Here is a 22,205-nt window from a genome sequence, read left to right on the forward strand (position 1 = left end):
ATGTACACATTTCTTTTCAACCTCACTAGAAAACGCTATTTAACTGCTAGCACTTGTTTACGCACTGAAAGGCAAGTTACAAAAGCGTTTGGGAAGTCAGCCACAACGAAGCGGTGCTCTGACCACCCGGGGTGTGCACAACAAGAACCCGAGGAAACAACGGAAGGCAGCAGAAAGCAGATGATGAGAGATCCTACTGATTTCGCAGATGTCCACATGGGTGATACACCCTGTTCTTCAGAGGAAGACTCCATAAAGAAATAGCATAATTTTAAAGGATTTTATTGGCATAATCTTCACTCATTAAAGGAAAAAAAACCCTATTCTATGATTGTTGAGAATAACATCACACTGTATAGGTCAAAAATTGACTGACATCACTCTGGACAAGCATTATTGAGCCACACAAAGAAGCTGTTGTGCCTTTAAGCTTATGGTACATTGCAATGCAGTCAATGAAAAGCCACTATTATGAGGGGATGTTTATGTCAGTATCTGAAACAAATCTTCTTTTTACTAGGATAATACTGTCTTAAATTGTTAACTGTTGATCAGATAAACAACATGTGATAAAGATCCTATAATCTCTTTTCATAAAATTTGCTTTAACTCTTTAGTGGCTTTACACATTAAATGACTACAGGTCATTGAGCCTTGTGAAAGTTTATAATAGCTGTAAACAACACCCTAACGGAGTTCTTGGATAAGCAGTAATGCAGAAACTCAGGATTGGATTTTAAATAACGCAGAGATTAGACGCTAACATTTCCACAACAGACAATGTATCAGTCACTGCCAGCAACTCGTAACCTGCCCTGTTCCCACTCTTCACTAAGGGAGCCTTTTGGGCTTGGTGCGAGAAGAAACTCGATGTCCATGGTCAGACTGCAATCTAAGAGATGTAGAGGACACAGAGAACCTCCATGGCGATGTGGCACCAAGACCAAGGTGGTGCCACCTCAGAGACGCGGCGAGAACAGGGCAACGGTCCCACTGCTGCCACTTCAGGCCCTTCACCTTTTCAGCAGTAGCTGAAATGAACGGTATCTGGGTAAGGGGAACATTTAGAGTAACGCTACCCATTTCCTCTCCTATGCCTCAGAGACATACAGCTTAAAATAAAGCAATTAACCACATACTGATTACCTGAATCTAGCAACAAGAAGACATGGCGCATGTTTCCCAAGTCGGTACAGGTGGGTCACGAGTCTGTCCTTCAAACCCCATCTCTCAGTGATCCCCGCTGTGCTCTCCACATCTGGATTTGCCCCTTGGACCTGCATGACAATGGCCACCAGGTGGGACAGACCTACGTTCCAGCTGCCTAACGTGGGGCCATTAGTTGATGACAAGCAGGAGCACCTCAGCTGCTTACCAGTGGAGTCAATAAGTACCTTTTTTTACCCTGAAACTCAGAGGAAGCTCTCGTTCTCCACCGGAGAGCAGGACAGTGCCTATGGGTTTCCAGCAGAGCAGCCCTCCAGCCCTGCGCGGGCACGGAGCGCTGCTGTGCTGATGGACGAGTGATGCGGGCACGGAGCGGTGCTGTGCTGATGGATGAGTGATGCGGACATGGAGCGGTGCTGTGCTGATGGACGAGCGATGCGGGCATGGAGCGGTGCTGTGCTGATGGACGAGCGATGCGGACATGGAGCGGTGCTGTGCTGATGGACGAGCGATGCGGGCACGGAGCGGTGCTGTGCTGATGGACGAGCAACGCGGGCATGGAGCGGTGCTGTGCTGATGGACGAGCGATGCGGGCATGGAGCGGTGCTGTGCTGATGGACGAGTGATGCGGGCACGGAGCGGTGCTGTGCTGATGGACGAGCGATGCGGGCATGGAGCGGTGCTGTGCTGATGGACGAGCGATGCGGGCATGGAGCGGTGCTGTGCTGATGGACGAGTGATGTGGGCATGGAGCGGTGCTGTGCTGATGGACGAGCGATGCGGGCATGGAGCGGTGCTGTGCTGATGGACGAGCGATGCGGGCATGGAGCGGTGCTGTGCTGATGGACGAGCGATGCTGTCCCGCAGCTCACACGTGGAACCGCAGAACCACAGCAACCGGCACCGCGGTAACTGAGCTGCTGTGAGAGCCGGGGCAGCAGCATCTGCGCAGAGAGTTCCTGCACCGCTGTTACACACCAACGCCCGAGCCGTGTGGAGCTCAAGCCTTCCACCTGCCACCGCACAGCAGTTTAGGCAAGGTGGCCCTAGCTATGTAGCCAACAGAAGGGATTGAGATTTGAATTACAGGGCAAATGATTTAATTCAAGAGCAAACTAGTGTCTCTACAAAAGGTGTTTGCTGCCTGATCCATGCAAATGACCCGGCACAAACAAGCTTTACATATTTGAGGCATTGCAATTTGCCCATTTTCCGTAAGCACCGCCCCATTCATCACTAGTGGGTGGTAAGGAGGTGCCACTGCGAACCTCAGAGTGACGACAGGGTTCTTCCACCTACAGCGTCCCATCTAAATAAAAACCAGGTTTTCCTATTTTCACAAAATGCCGATCTTGCTTCCTTCCTGTACTTTTCCCCCACTTTTGAGAATAACTATTTTCAGGAAAAATCTGTTAAACAGATTTTTTAAAATGTTTTAATACAGCTGCTCACATACCCCGAGACTGCGCACTCAGTTCATCAGCTCTTGCTGTATTTGACCACAACTCAGGAATAAAAGGTGTAATTGCAACAGGAGTTCCTGCGTGTTGCACAGAGGCAGATACGATCCCGCTCCTTCATTTTCAGACGGATACAAAATTCTGCTCCATTTTGTTTAGGTAAGCAAGCAAACCACCATTCTGTACTACAGGGTGTTTTGAAGAGGCCCCTTCCAGACTTCCACATATGACAATGAAGATACGTATACACATGCTTCTGCTGTACTGCTGCAAATATGCAGAGTGCAAGCTCTTTCTTCCCTCTTATTTTATAGCATCAATGGGTGCCTTTCAAATACCAGTGCATAATTTGCCCACACATGTCAACATTCTGCATCATGGTGACAACCAGGAACCAAGTGAAACGGAAAAAGAATGCAGTTTTTTCCCAGGTGCCTATTTCTTCTAAAATGACATCATTCTCAGATGGAGAAAAAGATATTTTATAACATCTACCAGGTGATATTTTGCCTCAGTGAAGGTGACGAGTTTCTATACTAGATCCCAGCAGAAAAAATTCAGAGGTAGCTTTAGTTAAATACCTGTTACAGACTTTCATTGTGCATTACAAGACTCCAATTAATTATTCAAATTACACCTGCTTTTATAAAAGTAATTTTCAAGCCATTAATGGTTATATTAATGGCTCTAGTGTTTTTCCTAGCTGCAGTCTCCGCAATACGATGAGCCCCGACTCGAACCCCTCGATGGCGACACGCGTGCGGATGAGCGTGCGACGAGGCGCTCCCGCCCCCGCCCCAACGCTCCGCGTGGTACAGCTGCGAAACCCTGCGACTGTCTAAGGGTTTGGCAAACAGATCTCGGGATCTGTTTCTGAGTGAGCACATCACCAAGCAGAAGTTAACCTGTAACCCTCTTAGATGGGAACGGCAGGAGATGTGCCGGGGGGTCAGTGGGACATGAGGAAAAGGTTCTTCCCCAGAGGTGCTGGGCACTGAACAGGCTCCCAGGGAGGTGTCACAGCCCAACCTGACAGTGTTCAAGAGACTGGACACCGTCCTCAGACACACGGGGTGACCTGTGGGGGACCTGTGCAGGGACAGGAGCTGGACTCCATGGTCCTGGGGGTCCCTCCAGCTCAGGACGTTCTGTGACTGAGACGAGCACTGTTCAGCCTGGGAGGCTGCAGTGGCCACCCGGGATCTGCCATCGGCATCTTATTAACTGCGGCCATTGTCAGGACAATTTTTCTATGTGCATTTGCATAAACTCTCGGCCTCCTGAACCAGCCAGCTGAGGAAAGCTGCGAGGCCTCCCTCGGGCCCTCCGGCTGCTGCCAGCATCACCCTCCTGGTGCCAGCAGGTGACCCGAGCCGCAGACGGAGGTGCCTGTGCTCCAGGAGCCTCTCCAGCCCCCGCCTCTCCCTGTCACTTGGGCTGTGACACCAGCCTGACCTGGAGACATCCAGAAACAGAGATTGTCCTCAGAAGCCCCGCGCCCCCACAGGCGCCCCGAGAGGGACCCGTCCCGGTGCTGCCCGTCGCCGCCGTGTCAGCGGGTGCCCAACGGCAGGTGTGGCAGCGGCAGCTCGGCCGGGCCGTGCGGGGCCGGGCGCTGCTGTCACCGCTGTCACCCGCTGCCAGTGCCGCTGTCACCCGCGCCAGCTGAGCCGCCCAGCTGCCGCGCAGGGCATCAAACATGCGCTCCGAACAATCACAGCAGCACAGCCCAGCTTATAGACTGCATTATTAATTAGTTTAACGACGCTCAGCCCTATTAGAAAGCACAAGATAATTGTATTTAATTCGTGTACGTTTTAATTACGGCCCAAGCAGTGCCAAATTTGATCAACGTATCATCTTTTCTGTTCTGCTCTGTAGCCGCGTTTGTATTAATTTGCATCTGACCCAGGAGGAGCTGCCGAGCTCCGCCGGGAACACGGCTCCTCCGGGCTGCGCCCAGCGTCCTGCTTCCCGCGGCGGTGCCTGCGGGACCTGCCGCCACAGCGCTGTCACCTCTGCTGCAGCCGCAGGTCACAGCCGGCGTACGACCACGCGCTGTCACCTCTGCTGCAGCCGCAGGTCACAGCCGGCGTACGACCACGTGCTGTCACCTCTGCTGCAGCCGCAGGTCACAGCCGGCGTACGACCACGTGCTGTCACCTCTGCTGCAGCCACAGGTCACAGCCGGCGTACGACCACGCGCTGTCACCTCTGCTGCAGCCGCAGGTCACAGCCAGCGTAAGACCACATGTCCCAGACCCTGCAGGGCCCCTGAGGAGCAGCCAGAGAACAATTTGTTCACTCATCACTCCCCTAATCCACGATGGAAGTAGAAACAATTGCATCATTTAATTTACTATTGTAATGAGGATATGGCTCATTGGCCCCTCGTTGTTTTGAAGATGGATTTAATTAACCTCCTATGAATCTTGCCAAGAAGCGTGGCAGCAGCAGGACGGAATGGAAGCCGTCAAAAGGCTCAGCTGCGGAGACGGGCGATCCGTGCTTCTCAGGCTCGGCTGAGGACCCGCGACGGCGGAGCTGTGGCCCCGGCAGAAAGCTGAGGAGCACCCGAGCTCCCACACCACGGACTCACCGCCGGGAATCCAGCTCAGGTTTAGCTTAGACTACTGAGAATAAGAGAGGTAATTGAATAATTCCTAATAGCCACATATATCTTTAATGCAGAAACCATTTGCAATCACTGGAAAATAAATAATTGCAATTAACTACACTGTTAAGTAAATATACAGTCCCTTGGGGAAGCAATCTGCATGCTTTTATACGTCTGGCTACAATATGAAACTCATCACAATGTCTATAAGAGTAATTTATAATGAACATTTAGCAGGTGCCTCAGATGGGTTGCTGCAATTTACATTCATTAATAAAACTGTCCTTATTAGACCTGAAGCTTATGCATTTTAATTTAATAAATCTTTATTACATTTCCATTTTGCATAGGATTTCGTGTCCAACATTTCCTAGAATCAGTTTAGCTTGTAAAGGAAGTTAAAATCTTTATGAGACAAAGTTATTTACAATGAACTGTCTGAGCCGATAAAACCAACCCAGGATCCTCTGCACATTTCTAACTGGGATGAAAACGTGATCTCAAGCTTGTAAGCTACTAAGAATAATGGATTCCATGATACACAGGTTTGTCTCAGAAATAAAGTGATGTCATTTCTATTTGATAAGGATGGATTAATACCACCTCGCTGAAGGAAGAAGGGAACCCTGTTACAGTTTTAAACTACCAGCCACCATGGAGCAAAAGAAAACACTCATTGAAGAGCATGAGAAAGAAAGAACAATTCCTGTCATGTGTTAAAAAGGGCTCTTTGGTCTGACCTGCAGTGCTGTATTACATGTTTCCTTCCTAACTGTTTAAAGATTTAACAGGACAGAACGAGGTTTTGACAGTCCTGGCTCAGTCAAGACTCAGTCGAGCTTTAGTCAATGTCCTCCTTTGGCACAGAGGTGACGGTGGCTCTTCCAGACCCGCGGCCCTGCGCTTGTCCTGCTGCAGGAGCGATGGAAGAGGCTCTGGTTGTTCTCACTCACCACAATTACCTCTTACTCAAGGCAGCAATCAGCCACAAGACACATTCCTCCTCTCAGAAATACAGAAGGGTGGGTTTGTCATCTGAGAGTCAGATTTTGAGCAGCTTAGGAGCAAAACTGCAACGTTCAAACACTGTGCAAAACGGCATTGTTGTGGATCCAAGAGGGATTAACCAGCGTCAGCTCTTGCAGAAGAGGAAAGACCCAAGATCAGACTTACAAACACCGATGTAAGCCCAGAGTACGCAGAAACAGGTTTCAGCGTTTCCAACCTTTCCAACTGTATTCAACAACTCATCGCTACAGAGCAATAAGGTTGGAGATCAGCCTCAAAACATGCACAAATCACCTGAAAAACGTGCATTTCTTGCCATGTGCGCATTCACTATCCACTCTGACACCGCACAGTAGATGATGGAATGTCTACAAGACACGAGTTTCACCTCTTGCAGATTTTGCTTCTGTAAGAAGCATAAACTAATTATATACCCACACACCAATTAAGGTTGCCATAAAATGTTCAATAAATAATATATTAATGATTTGTTGACTATTAATTATGAATTAATAAGCACAACACTTCTGGCATCTGATTTAGCGCATGGCCCTTCAGCGTCTGGGCTCCACGTCTGAAACAGCTCTCAGGTTCTCCCTTCCAGCAGTTAAAGTGATAAATCTGTTAGAAATATGCTTCATTCCCTGTGTTTGGTACACGCGGTGTTTCCAAAACACGGGTACTGCCGGCGGCATCTCAGGGTCCAAGTGTTCAGCACATTGTGGTCTCAAGAGGGAATTCAAAAGGTCAACATGAAGAGAAGAGATAAATTTAGTAAAGCAGACAATGATGATAGGTCAATGGATTAACCCTTAAAATTCCTGGTGTTAAGGATGCTACTGAACAGCGGAAAGAACGGTGAACACCCGTTCGCACAGGCTGAAGGGAGCGGGACGTTTTCTGCCGCGCGAGGTTCCCGCACGAGCGCGGGTGACACGGGGCTGGCAGGACCTCACACAAGTGACATGGGGCTGGCAGGACCTCACACAAGTGACATGGGGCTGGCAGGACCTCACGCAGGTGACACGGGGCTGGCAGGACCTCACGCGGGTGACACGGGGCTGGCAGGACCTCACGCAGGGAACCGCCCTTGGCCAGTCTGTCCCTGCTCTGCCTCGCTCACGACACTGCGGAAAATCGGCACCGCTGAGAAACACCACTACAAACCGTTTTGTGAAGGGATCTGGGGTGGGACCTTAGACACGTCCTACACGACCAAACCACCAGGTCCCTCCGGGCGGCACGCAGAGCGTGTCCTGCTGCCAGAGCAGCGCTGGGCCATGGCCACCGACCCGCCCACGGCCGTGTGAGGGGCCACCCCAGCCACGCTGTGCCGGGGCCACCCCAGCCACACCGCCTGCAGCGCCGCCTGCGCACCAACTGCCCGGCACAACCGCCCCTCACAGCCTGCGCGTCTTCCAGCACAGACATCTGTAAACTGCACCCCTGCAGAAAACCACCAACCAACATGACTTAACTGCACACACTTAAATTACACAGGGAAGTTTCTAGATCAATTTTAATTACGCTTAATTAATTTTGCAATGCAGGTGGGTGAGGTTTTGGTTGATGGGGTATGCTACTGCTCAAAAAAGCAACAGAAAATATGTACTATTCTAACGTTTTTTACACCCATGCATGCATACGCTTTATCTAGGAAGAATAGCTAAATTAATTTGATGCATCTTCAAATTAACCTCGTGTGCTCATATGCAACGACATTACCTGACCTCAGTAGAGCATTCATAAGATGAAAAGCACTGTGTCAGGACTAAGGGTCACCTGCACTCGCAGCGCCTGTTGCGCGGTCACTCAGGACACACCATCTGTGGCCAGTGACATTCTCGTTTTAGAAACGGATCACTTTGAAACTCAGAGACAGAAACGCAGGAATCCTCGTGTACTGGTGCTAACGAACGACTCCGTGCAGTCTCAGTGCTGCAGACTGCCAGGCAGTCAGCGGGTCGGGAAAAACTTACAGCGCCCTTGGGCAGCACCGGGTGTGCGAGATAATTCGGTGTTCCCAGACAGGAGCGTTCTCTGTAACACCACTGCACCGGGAGCGAATAAGAAACAGACCGACATGTGTCAAACCCCAGTGACCTGCAAACGCTGACGACAGCCATGGGAACTGCAGGCCGGCAGAGCGGCACTCAGCCCCAAACACGCGCAGTGTGAAGCTGCATATTCTGCATCAGTGACTCGAACTTCATTTCAATTATGCTTTACGTTTGTTGGTTAAACGATCGTAATGTACCAGGATTCCAAAAGGAAGTTATTAGCTACAAACTCCTATTTTTCAACAGACGAAGCACGACCCATCAGGCGAGGAAGAGAACTGCACGGCAGCCGTGTGAGGCACCCGGCCTCCCACACGCCGGCCTCTCACCTCCCAGGGCTCCCCTTAGGAAATGAAAGCTTTTGGGTGAGAAGACACGCGTAGCCTCAAGGACAGCAAAAGACAGCACAGTGTCTCTGAGAATTACAGCGGGAAAACCATGAGATTCAATTGGTATTCAGCCTGGATCTTATTTCTGACCTGTGTTTCGCGGAGCCGAGCTTTGGCAGCGAAGTCAAGGTGATCTCACCTCATGATGGAAAAGGTTTACCGCCTTCCTTTTGGCTTTGTACAAATCTTCTGGTCACTATTCCACACCGAGATGCCAGTGCCGCAAAGGTTTGCACAAATACCTGCTTGTATTTTTAAAGAGTAGAATTCTATCACAGGAATTTAGGAGATTTCTCTCTCTTTACCCCCAGAACACAAACATGATCGGTACTTGTAGTAACTGACTGTGAGAGCCACTGTGAGCTAGAAACACGTGGCAAAAGCCACGGGCACACGATGGAAAGGCGGAGCCCTGTCTGGAGCCGGACCCGCTCGCCCGCCGAGGGGCCGCGCGGCGCCGGGGTCCCCAGGCCCAGAGGGACCCACCCGCGCGTCCTCCCGGCACGCAGCAGCGCGGGCAGCGCACGGGCTCGGCAGCGCTGCTCTTCATCGCCTCGGCACACTCACACCAGGGATTTCAGTTACCTGTCCGTGTTCCTGGTAAAGTCTGATGTCAATCCTAAGATTAGTTCATTAAGTCACTTTCAGCTTCTCCACAGGAAAAATATTTGAAAAATAAACACTGGCAGGGCACACGAGCAAGAAACAGCCGCCCTACCTCCACGACTGCTTTGGCATCCAGTCTGAAGTTGAAATCTCCAAAGACAAAATATGAAACTTTCTCAAACCGCTGATCTATAATTCTGGAAAACAAAACAAAACAAACTGTCATTCAGCTTTACATGTATGCAAGCATGCAGAAATACACACATCAGAATCAACAACCTCAGAAATAATCATCGGAACAATCAAAACCATCAGTTTATGCTGGAAAAATATACCAACCATGTTTTTGTGCTGATTTTTGTTTTGCTCTGACCCCTGTAAAATAATGCACTTGTTTTCTGCTGTCCGCCTGAAAGAGCAACTCAGAGAGCCAGTTTTCAGCAGCTAGCACAAGTAATGCAGAACCAGCGCTAGGGCAGCACAGACACCTGGGGGCACCGCGAGGCCCCGCGCTGCGGACAGCTGAAGCACACCGAGCACAGGACATTACGGCTTTGGGCTGGGCAGCTGGGAGCCCCCAGCGAGCCGTGCGTTCGGAATCCGCCACCCTCAGTTGCTTGTGGGTTCACTTGTGTGTCACCGCGACTAACCGTACTGTGACTGTAGCCCCGCGCCCCTGAGAGCGCCCGCAGCTCTGGGAGCGGGCCGTGCTGAGCGCCCACCCGCACGCTGACGCGGACGCGCTGTGCGGCTCTTCCAGCTGCAGTTCTGTTTGTTCTTTCGAGCGCATTCTTATCGAGGTTGCAGTTAATACCTGAAAGGTGATCTTTCCAGATGTGGAGTAAAGATTGACTTGTGTCTCAAGCCCAGTACTAAACAGGGAGACAAGGCACTACTGTTTATCTTTCAAATCTTGTATTATCAAACATTGTTATTATATTATTAGCTTATCTATTATTAACAATTGCCTGGTGCTCCTAACAACATGCGCTTTCACAGGCTTCCAGAAATCTCAGCACCTGCAAATCCGCGGATTCACAATTCCAAACCAGGAATCAATACAATTCATTTCCTATTGGTAGCGGAGGCAGCTCTGAAACACCTGAGACGCAGCTGCCACAGCTACAGAGACAATGCACAGACAACACACAGAAAACAGGAATGGTGTGCCGGACCTGCAACATATGAGGAACGAGGAACAAATGTAGGCAATACCCTGTGCACACGATGGGAATACACAAATCCGAGAGCGTTACGCCGGCAGAAGCGCCGCGGACGCGCGGCAGGGCCCGCACAGACGGGTGCCCGCAGGGTGAGGGGCTCCCGGACGGTGCACGGGGACATTCCTTTACCGGTTTGAATACGCTACAGCCATTTAGACTTTTCAGAGCTATAAAGAAAGATACAGCATGGGCTTTACAGTGAGATACTGCTTCTCCTCTTAAGAACACCTCACATTTTTAGTCAACAGCAATCTGTTATGTACAGAATATTATTGTATGAAAAATTAACGTGCATTGCACCTAAGGCAGCGATCATTTGAAGCAAAATCTCTTGCAAAGACTCATCCTTTCCTGGTGTGAAACCCTCCCAGTCCTCCATGGGGCTGACAAACGGCTGCAGGTGCTGTTAATAAATACCGCCCGCTGTCAGCTCCCGGCAGGCGCTGAGAAAACCCGTCACTCCCGCCCCGCACACAGCATTAGTTTGATTAGTGCCCTCCTGGCACACTGAAGCGAAATGAGAACTTAAAAGTTAAACCATTTACATTACCACAATTTGCTAACACTATCATTGCAGAATCTGATGTGCAACTTTGCCCTAAGACAAACGGATTTTGCTCGGCCAACTTTCCTGATTCACACCCCAGCTCTGGCTTCGCTCGCTGCCATTTACTGCGGACACAGAAACAACAGATGTCGCGGGAATGGCAGCAAGGTCTAGAGGAGGCATCTTAAAACAAATGGCATTAGCACAACGGTGCCTGTGATTGAATTACGCAAAGACGGATTCTCCAAATAAACAGACTGTTCCAAAAATAGCCACTTAAAATGTCTCCTAACTGACGAACAGAACAGCTGATTAGTCTGCTTCTGATCAATTAATTAAAATTCAGTCATGTCATAGTCTTGCACATTACCTGATTTAAACATGATTTGCATACAAATCAACGTCAGCTTTAAAATGGATAATTTCAACCAGTCGCCCCCTTGTAGCTTCTCCTTCTGGACCTTTCGGAACGTCTCCCAGCAGACCCAACTGAAACACCCGCACGTCACTGCTCCAGACAGGCGCTTCGGGGGCTCCTGACGCCGGCTGCACTGCCTGCCTCCCCGTGCCCTTTCAGGTTTGGGAACATTTGAGAAGAGGCGGACCAAAGATTTGGAAACAGAGCTGAACAGCCAGTAAGACATGACAGGACAGTGGAAGAATGCAACACTCGCACGATTCCAGCTCCCAGGTGAAGCTCACAGTCAAAGTCCCACGCTCAAACGCTTGGATGGGTCACATCCACGGTTCACACTTTTTTTACAGAGCAAACTTCATTAGTAAGGGTGCAAATTCATGTAAAGATACTACAGTAATTTCTTTGCTGCAAGATAACTGTGTTTAGTTCATATTTGGGTCTAATAGCAGCAGTTGCCTCACACGGGATGTCAGCAACAGCTCCACAAACCTGGCAGCAGCGAGGGCGCGGGGTCCGCTCTGCAGCTGGGGACACCGGCCCACGGACACCGGACAGACCACGGACACGGGACAGCCCAAGGGACACGGGACAGCCCAGACACGGGACAGCCCAAGGGACACGGGACAGCCCAGACATGGGGCAGCCCAAGGGACACGGGACAGCCCAAGGGACACGGGACAGCCCAGACACGGGACAGCCCAAGGGACACGGGACAGCCCAAGGGACACGGGACAGCCCAGACATGGGGCAGCCCAAGGGACACGGGACAGCCCAAGGGACACGGGACAGCCCAAGGGACACAGGACAGCCCAGACACGGGACAGCCCAAGGGACACGGGGCAGCCCAAGGGACACGGGGCAGCCCAGACACAGGACAGCCCAAGGGACACGGGACAGCCCCCGGACACGGGACGGAGCCTCGGGTGAGGCTGCTCGCAGTCCTGAGCGGATCCGGGCGCCAGACTCCACAACACTAGGAGAGGGGCAGAGGTTCCTCTTCTCCTCGGTACTACTGGAAATCTGGGTCTAGTTACTAATTTTAGTCTCTACACAGAACACCACAAGGAATTGTTTGTACGATGTTAAAACAAACAACTCTGCACCATTGGAATCACTGAATTCCTCCGGTAATTCATTTTAAAGTATGAATTATAGTAGTTACAATTAAAGACGCTTTACAAAACACACCCTCTTTATAAGAACCACACGGTGTACTGTATCCACGTTTCAAAGCGCTGAAATTCAGCCAGAAGAGAGCAGTGCCACCAGAACCACGCCACGCGGGAGCGACGGCCCCGTCCCTCACAGCGTCCCCAGGAAGGAGAAGACAAGGAGGCAGCTCAATATCAGCGCCTGCTCATGGCAGAGAGCAGCCGAACATGATTCAGTGTGACAAGGGGCACTGTGATTCGGCTAAACCATTTCTCTGGGCACTTTGTAAGGAGGATCAGCAGCATTATTCCTTTAATAGCCATGTCTAATGCAATAGCCAGCTGGGTTTTGTCCCAGACCAAGGTATCAGCATCAGGTCAGAAGGTAACATTCTGTTTACACGATTATTTCCTAAAGCACTTATCTTCTCCTCGGTGTGAAAGTTGACTTTTCTGTTTGTAAGGAGGCCTAAAGAATTGAGGGAATGGGAAAAATTAGCTACACTGAGCTGGAGCTGAATGGCATTAAGTGGGAGGTCTGCGAGGGGCTCGGCGCGCCCAGCAGGACACCTTATTAGCCGCGTCACCGCAGTTCATTCAGGCAAGCCATACCAGTGTCACCAGCATGCCACACAAAGACAAAGTTCTTCACACAGTCTATAAACATGCCTCCCCGGCCAATTCATCCTGACGTGACACCGCTGAAAAGAGGGGCTTCGGGGGCTTTTTGTTGTGTTTTTTTCAAGCACAACAATAACATAACAAAACAAAACAAAAAACCTGCAGCTCTGCCAAGCAGATGAATGGAGGAGAAGGAGGGACACTGTCACGGCTCGGGGGAAGAGACAATCCAGAGGTCAGGCCATATTTTATTCACCGAGCACATTTTTATAATAACTACATTTGTTTAAGCTAAATACCAGCTAATATGAGCACTTCCCTACCTCTCGTACAAATTCTGGGGTAAGAAATCACCTTTCCACTATCTCATTATTTTTGCACATGACCCACGCAGAGGAATTAAAGGTATAAAAGCTGCTTTTAGAGAGAAAATGTGACTGCCTGTATAAGACATCCTTTCCTAGGGGAATCACAACGGATTATGCAGAGGAGAGAGGACAGCTCAGTCTCAGGTTGAACTGCTCGTCTGGTTTAGTGTTGACCCAAGCAGAGCTTTGGACCACAGGTTCTGTTTTCATCAGAATCTATTATCTATGGTATTACCTATAGCTATAGTATTATCTATATGATCAGAATCTATTATCTATAGTGAAAGTAGCGCTGGCCTGCAGCTCCGCATGAGATGATAAACTGCGTCACCTTTCAGCCGATTGGCGACGTGTGCAGGAACACCCGGGGCCGAGGCTGCAGGGACCTCTGCGCCCGCTGTGTGCAGAGCTGGACCCCTGGCCTCCAACCCGGGACTTGTCCCCAGCCCCTGTCCCTGTCCCCTGCCCGCAGTCACTGCCTGGTGCCGGTGGCACAGTCACTGAAAGGCACGGGTGGCACAGTCACCCAAAGGCGCTGGTGACATGGTCACCCAAAGGCGTCAGTGACTGGCTCGGTCACCAGGAAGCACCGGCGGCTCGGTCACCACCAGGCGCTCCCAGCAGAGCTGCACGCAGGGCTGGTCCGTCCCGGCCGCGGGTGGCAGAGGGGACGCTCAGCTAACGCCACCTTGGCAAGAGAGGATCTCACCCTGAACAGGAATGGCTAGACCGCAAAAAAGCGGCCGAAAGTGACCTCCCCATCCCCGCGGTGGGGCTGAGAGCTCGCGCGAGGCAGTTACACGCACTTTCTTTACCATAGAGCTATAATGCCAGAAGGAATAACAACTCCTGCAGTGACTTCTGGTGGAAAGTCAAGGAACGACGACAACGACACCTGTCTTCTAGCACCGCCATGCCAAGGAACTGAAGAGCAAGAGCATGGAAACTCAGGTGTGAGAGATGGGACTGCCGTGCGCCTCCGGGTGCCCGCGGCTCCCGCCCGCGTCACGGCGGCTCCGGTGCAGACACCAGCTTGTGCCGCGAGGGACCCCCGAGCGGGGCTGCCGGAGAGCCCTGCCCACGGCACCGCCGCCCCGCGGCCCGGCTCGCCACGCTCGCATTCCGGACATACGATTACCGACAAATTCCAGAAAAAACCCATCAATTCTGAGTAGAAGTTACCTGGTGACTGTCCAAGTGTGCCTGAAAAGCCATGATGAAAGTGCTGTCACCGGCACGCCTAAGGTGCTGTAGCACTGCCATTAAAAATATAAAGCTTATCATATTTTTGTGCCCCGTTCTCCCTGATATAATAGCTAAAACCTATTAATAACACCGAACCATCTTGAAAGGTCAGGCAGCAAACAGCAAGATGAAGGGAATTGTCAGGAAGCTCAGGCAATCATCTTAGCGCTCCCGACATTTGCCAGGGCTGTTTAACTAATATGTGATGTTCACTTTTAATTTCGATATAGTGCCATTTGGGCAAAAATGTTGTATTTTTTAATTAATTACCATGTCAGCAGCTATTAAGATTAAAAGAAAGACCACATCAATAATAAATACTTAATCCAAAGAAAGGATTACAAGAAGAGCAATAAAAATCAATTTTTAGAGCTGGAAAATTGTGACTTTTTCCTCACTTGACTGGTATTTTCATTATATTGACAAAACCATGATCTTACCTGACACTGACATTCGCCTAATGAAATAGCAGCCATGTATAATGATGTAAGTACTTGTCAATTTTGCTACAGGAGAATCCAATGCTAAGACACTGGTGTTCTGTTACAATGAAATCTTGTTGCTCTTCATCTGACGCCAGAGAAAACAAAAAGAAGCAAACAGAGCACCAGTGAATCCTCCTCCAGCAGGGGAGACGGCAGCTCCCCCGCAGAGCCCGCAGGGTGGCGCGGGCCCGTGCCGGGCGCGGACGGAGCTGCTGCCGCCCGCCGCTCCGCAGGCCCGGCTGCCCGAGCACGGCGCGTCCCGGCAGCGCGGCAGCTGCGCGCGGCAGGCCAGCACACCGTCCCCGTCACGGCCGGGAACACGGCGCTTTGTGACAGGTCCAGAACAACTCAGGACAGGCAGTGCATGTCTTAAACAGTTCAAAGGAACAGCAGCAGCATGGTTCAGAAACCTCGCCAGCTTTGTATCTCGTCAGATTTGCACCAAACGCCTTGCCCAGCCCGACCTCCTGTGGGTGCCCTGGGCAGAGGGGACGGCGGGGGGACGGGACCACGGCCACGTCACCCACGGGCGCTGCCATCGGCGCAGCCACTAAACAAAACCAAGCGCTGCAGAGAACGGCAATGCAGACTACCAGAAACACAGAAATCACCAGAAACACAGAAAGGCTTCCCTCGCTAAGGAGTAAAAAATGCCCGATGTTGAGAAAAGCTGACTAGCAACCAGTTTTACATACTGAATTGTTATCTCGCGCATTGATCCCTTTGAAAATCACTCTCCAGTGGACTAGTAGGCTGGGAGAGTAAACAGCCGGGGGTGACATGAGAGAAACATTTGAAGTGCTAAAGAGAAGGGAAAAACCCTCTCTTTCAAGAGACGTCACTGAATAGAAACACCTAGAGCTGTCACTACTGTGCTCGAACAAAGGCAGTTCTGGTGGATACAGAGACAGCAGGACCATCTTCTCTGTTGGCAGTGAGGAACAGGATCATCTCAGCTGCATCTTAAAGCCTTAAACCGAGGGAAGGAAGATAAAGAAGATTTTGCGGAAGGCCAAGCAGCTCCAGCGTTTACGTGGCAGTCCCTGCAGAACCTCTGCCCAGCCCCTCAGCCAGCGCCGGTGCCGACGGGCCGGCAGCCGCTGGGACGGCCCCGGCCGTGTCCCGGCAGGGACACCCCGGCTGCTCCCACCTCCTCACACCGCGACCCCACCTGCGGACACAACGTGCCGAGCTGGCTGCTCGCCCGCTGCCCGCGGGAAGCAGAACGGAGCATTTCAGCCGCTGCTCCCGTCGCGACTGCCAGCTCGCAGCACCGCCTGACAGCGGGCATCGGAAATACAATCACAACAGCAATTTATTTTCATTTCTCTGCAAATGAATAAAAATTGGATCAACAGCCCATATAGATTCTTTTTAATTGAATCACAGCTACCCTGGAAGATGATATGGCTGTACGACGGAGGGTTTCAGAAGACACAAACCACAATGAATGCTGATGGGAGCGTCACCTTTAGCCAGCCACCCGGGACTGCCTGTTACCCAGCGCCAGAGCCTGTAGGGAACAAATTACAGCGCAAAGAGAAACGCACCTCATTCACATGTAAAGCCATTTTCAGAGCAAAATCAAGCAGGCCACAAGTTATCTGCAGTAATTTCTTTTTTGAGAGGCACTCTCTCTTTTCGTCAGTTGTTTAGTCACACAAACCCTCCCAGGAGCGGTACTTTCCACAGCGCATCCCATCCCATCCCATCCCACCCCATCCCATCCCATCCCACCCCATCCCGCCCGCGGTGACACCCGGTACGTCCTGCAGAAACACGCGGCAGCTCCCGCAGAGCCCGTCCCTGCAAAGGGGTGCGGGGGAGCCCTAAGCGGCTGTCACAGCCTGGGACACGGAGCCAAACACCGCTCCAGGAAACCTCAGAGCTCCTGACTGCAGCGTTCCCCCTGCAGGAGCCACAGCTCTGTCCCCTGGCTGGCTGACCCGCACTGCAGGCCCTGAGGTGACACCTTTGTGTGTGACACCTGCTGCGTCCTAACGCCCTGCCTTTGCATTGCTGCCGCTCCGTCAGAGTTTGCTTCCAAACATACTGTTGTTCATACAGGTTTCTTTCCATCATGCGAGAAAAAACAGTCCTTTAATCTACAATTTGAATAATAAATGCCGCCAACTTATTCGTAACCTATTTGGTTATTAATTAATACAAAAAAAAAAGAGAGCATCAAATGCTGAAAATAACAGAATAATTACTGACTAGGACTACCAGAAATCATCATTTACATATTATGAAAATGCATTTAGTGTGCCCTCACAATTATATCTATTTACCATTACTTTGCATACAAGTACAGAACTATTTTTCTGTGAAAAAAAATAAGCCAAATAAAATTCAAAAGGTGTCTGTGCAAACAGGGAGGACATACAAGTTAGTGTTCTGACAGCAGCATCAAGCACGCAAAAGCTCGAGCCAGCAGAAAAAGGAGAAGGAAAAAGTGTCCGTCCGTATTTGACAGCTTGAAGGTAACAAGACAATTTTTCTGGATTCACTCTTTAAAGAGCATATTATACAAACACAGTAATTTGGAGAGCACTTAACCTTAGTTTAAAGGGGGGACGGTTGAATATTAATGAGATGAGCCGCAGGGTGTTTAATAGAAGCTGCCTCTGAATGTGATCTCGAGTTCCAGCCATTGTTAGAAGACGTCTGGACGGAAGGATTCTCTGCCCCGGGAGCGCATTCTATCAGGATCCACAGGAATGTCACTAAAAGTTTCCAAGGCCCTGATTACAGAGGGTGTTCACTCCATGTCAAAAACCACTGTTGCAAAAACTGAACAAAATTTACAAAAAGCCCAAGCCCCCAGCAGCAAGCTGCTCCAGGGACCTTCTCAAATGACCCAGATCTTTAGAGCCCAGCTTCCTTTGCCTGGAAACGAAGTGGCTTTTCTTTTGCTCATTCAGCTGCTGGTTCTGGGAAAAGCCCAAAGAGAAACATTTAGATTGGAGGGGTCTTTGAGAAGATGTGACAGTTGACTGATGAGCATCCATAAAATGACAAAGAATAGTTGTGTGGAGCCGGTGCATCACATCGCCTCTCCCTGGGAAACTAATTGCTCTGAATTGTTAATAGTAACATTATTTTTCTGGCAATCATTTCTTTTGAATACCCAAAATGAGCATGAAACAGCTCCTTTGACTGGACATAAAAGTTAAATGTCCCAATGTTGATCAAATTAACTTCAGCTATGTGACAATGGACTATATTTGTGAGAAAATAATGAAGGGCACAAAGGAGAGCTTTATGCCAAGATTTCACAGTTGTAATGTAAAAATGTTTCTGTTGAACTAGGCCAGGGAACGTTTCAATAGGAAACAGAAGAGCACTGTCACTTTCTAAAAAACACATTCACTTTCTGGATCTGAATGCTCTAGATCATTTCAGGAAGTTTAAATGGCTGGCACAGCAAGAGCCATAGCATGGGCTGACACCGTGTCCCTGTCCCTCTGAACACAGCAATGGGCTGACACCGTGTCCCTGTCCTCTGAACACAGCATGGGCTGACACCGTGTCCCTGTCCCTCTGAACACAGCAATGGGCTGACACCGTGTCCCTGTCCTCTGAACACAGCATGGGCTGACACCATGTCCCTGTCCCTCTGAACACAGCAATGGGCTGACACCGTGTCCCTGTCCCTCTGAACACAGCAATGGGCTGACACCGTGTCCCTGTCCTCTGAACACAGCAATGGGCTGACACCGTGTCCCTGTCCTCTGAACACAGCATGGGCTGACACCGTGTCCCTGTCCCTCTGAACACAGCAATGGGCTGACACCGTGTCCCTGTCCTCTGAACACAGCAATGGGCTGACACCGTGTCCCTGTCCCCTGAACACAGCAATGGGCTGACACCGTGTCCCTGTCCTCTGAACACAGCAATGGGCTGACACCGTGTCCCGGTCCTCTGAACACAGCAATGGGCTGACACTGTGTCCCTGTCCCTCTGAACACAGCAATGGGCTGACACCGTGTCCCGGTCCTCTGAACACAGCAATGGGCTGACACTGTGTCCCTGTCCCTCTGAACACAGCAATGGGCTGACACCATGTCCCCCTGAACACAGCAATGGGCTGACACCGTGTCCCTGTCCCTCTGAACACAGCATGGGCTGACACCGTGTCCCTGTCCCTCTGAACACAGCAATGGGCTGACACCGTGTCCCTGTCCTCTGAACACAGCATGGGCTGACACCGTGTCCCTGTCCCTCTGAACACAGCAATGGGCTGACACTGTGTCCCTGTCCTCTGAACACAGCAATGGGCTGACACCGTGTCCCTGTCCCTCTGAACACAGCAATGGGCTGACACCGTGTCCCTGTCCCTCTGAACACAGCAATGGGCTGACACCGTGTCCCTGTCCCTCTGAACACAGCAATGGGCTGACACCGTGTCCCTGTCCCTCTGAACACAGCATGGGCTGACACCGTGTCCCTGTCCTCTGAACACAGCAATGGGCTGACACCATGTCCCTCTGAACACAGCAATGGGCTGACACCGTGTCCCTGTCCTCTGAACACAGCAATGGGCTGACACCGTGTCCCTGTCCTCTGAACACAGCATGGGCTGACACCGTGTCCCTGTCCTCTGAACACAGCAATGGGCTGACACCGTGTCCCTGTCCTCTGAACACAGCATGGGCTGACACCGTGTCCCTGTCCCTCTGAACACAGCAATGGGCTGACACCGTGTCCCTGTCCCTCTGAACACAGCAATGGGCTGACACCGTGTCCCTGTCCCTCTGAACACAGCAATGGGCTGACACCGTGTCCCTGTCCCTCTGAACACAGCAATGGGCTGACACCGTGTCCCTGTCCTCTGAACACAGCAATGGGCTGACACCGTGTCCCTGTCCCTCTGAACACAGCATGGGCTGACACCGTGTCCCTGTCCCTCTGAACACAGCAATGGGCTGACACCGTGTCCCTGTCCTCTGAACACAGCAATGGGCTGACACCGTGTCCCTGTCCCTCTGAACACAGCAATGGGCTGACACCGTGTCCCTGTCCCTCTGAACACAGCATGGGCTGACACCGTGTCCCTGTCCTCTGAACACAGCAATGGGCTGACACCGTGTCCCTGTCCTCTGAACACAGCATGGGCTGACACCATGTCCCTGTCCCTCTGAACACAGCATGGGCTGACACCGTGTCCCTGTCCTCTGAACACAGCAATGGGCTGACACCGTGTCCCTGTCCTCTGAACACAGCAATGGGCTGACACCGTGTCCCTGTCCTCTGAACACAGCAATGGGCTGACACCGTGTCCCTGTCCCTCTGAACACAGCATGGGCTGACACCGTGTCCCTGTCCCTCTGAACACAGCAATGGGCTGACACCGTGTCCCTGTCCTCTGAACACAGCAATGGGCTGACACCGTGTCCCTGTCCCTCTGAACACAGCAATGGGCTGACACCGTGTCCCTGTCCCTCTGAACACAGCATGGGCTGACACCGTGTCCCTGTCCTCTGAACACAGCAATGGGCTGACACCGTGTCCCTGTCCTCTGAACACAGCATGGGCTGACACCATGTCCCTGTCCCTCTGAACACAGCATGGGCTGACACCGTGTCCCTGTCCTCTGAACACAGCAATGGGCTGACACCGTGTCCCTGTCCTCTGAACACAGCAATGGGCTGACACCGTGTCCCTCTGAACACAGCAATGGGCTGACACCGTGTCCCTGTCCTCTGAACACAGCAATGGGCTGACACCGTGTCCCTGTCCCTCTGAACACAGCAATGGGCTGACACCATGTCCCTCTGAACACAGCATGGGCTGACACCGTGTCCCTGTCCCTCTGAACACAGCATGGGCTGACACCGTGTCCCTGTCCCTCTGAACACAGCAATGGGCTGACACCGTGTCCCTGTCCCTCTGAACACAGCAATGGGCTGACACCGTGTCCCTGTCCCTCTGAACACAGCATGGGCTGACACCGTGTCCCTGTCCTCTGAACACAGCAATGGGCTGACACCATGTCCCTCTGAACACAGCAATGGGCTGACACCGTGTCCCTGTCCTCTGAACACAGCATGGGCTGACACCGTGTCCCTGTCCTCTGAACACAGCAATGGGCTGACACCGTGTCCCTGTCCTCTGAACACAGCATGGGCTGACACCGTGTCCCTGTCCTCTGAACACAGCAATGGGCTGACACCGTGTCCCTCTGAACACAGCAATGGGCTGACACCGTGTCCCTGTCCCTCTGAACACAGCAATGGGCTGACACCGTGTCCCTGTCCCTCTGAACACAGCAATGGGCTGACACCGTGTCCCTGTCCCTCTGAACACAGCAATGGGCTGACACCGTGTCCCTGTCCTCTGAACACAGCAATGGGCTGACACCGTGTCCCTGTCCCTCTGAACACAGCATGGGCTGACACCGTGTCCCTGTCCTCTGAACACAGCATGGGCTGACACCGTGTCCCTGTCCTCTGAACACAGCAATGGGCTGACACCGTGTCCCTGTCCTCTGAACACAGCAATGGGCTGACACCGTGTCCCTGTCCTCTGAACACAGCATGGGCTGACACCGTGTCCCTGTCCTCTGAACACAGCAATGGGCTGACACCGTGTCCCTGTCCTCTGAACACAGCAATGGGCTGACACCGTGTCCCTGTCCTCTGAACACAGCATGGGCTGACACCGTGTCCCTGTCCCTCTGAACACAGCAATGGGCTGACACCGTGTCCCTGTCCCTCTGAACACAGCAATGGGCTGACACCGTGTCCCTGTCCTCTGAACACAGCAATGGGCTGACACCGTGTCCCTGTCCCTCTGAACACAGCATGGGCTGACACCGTGTCCCTCTGAGCACAGCAA

At 51.6% G+C, this 22,205-nt stretch overlaps 1 protein-coding gene and 1 long non-coding RNA gene across 6 annotated transcripts in view; both read right to left on the bottom strand.

Moving 5' to 3' along the window:
* Window positions 1-22,205, bottom strand: part of INPP5A (inositol polyphosphate-5-phosphatase A) — a 205,682-nt gene that overhangs the window by 56,409 nt on the left and 127,068 nt on the right. For all 5 annotated transcript variants that reach the window (XM_065066616.1, XM_065066614.1, XM_065066617.1 and 2 more), the window contains one exon: window positions 9,420-9,504. In XM_065066616.1, the coding sequence (XP_064922688.1) occupies window positions 9,420-9,504 (85 nt within the window). The remainder of the gene's footprint in view (window positions 1-9,419; window positions 9,505-22,205) is intronic.
* Window positions 267-9,413, bottom strand: LOC110356217 (uncharacterized). The gene is made up of 2 exons (XR_010473333.1): window positions 7,324-9,413; window positions 267-7,293 (listed from the first exon to the last, which is right to left on the bottom strand). It is a non-coding gene; the product is annotated as an uncharacterized LOC110356217 (long non-coding RNA).

This window comes from Columba livia, chromosome 6, assembly GCF_036013475.1.
Source record: "Columba livia isolate bColLiv1 breed racing homer chromosome 6, bColLiv1.pat.W.v2, whole genome shotgun sequence".
In the NCBI taxonomy this organism is placed as follows: Eukaryota; Metazoa; Chordata; class Aves; order Columbiformes; family Columbidae; genus Columba; species Columba livia.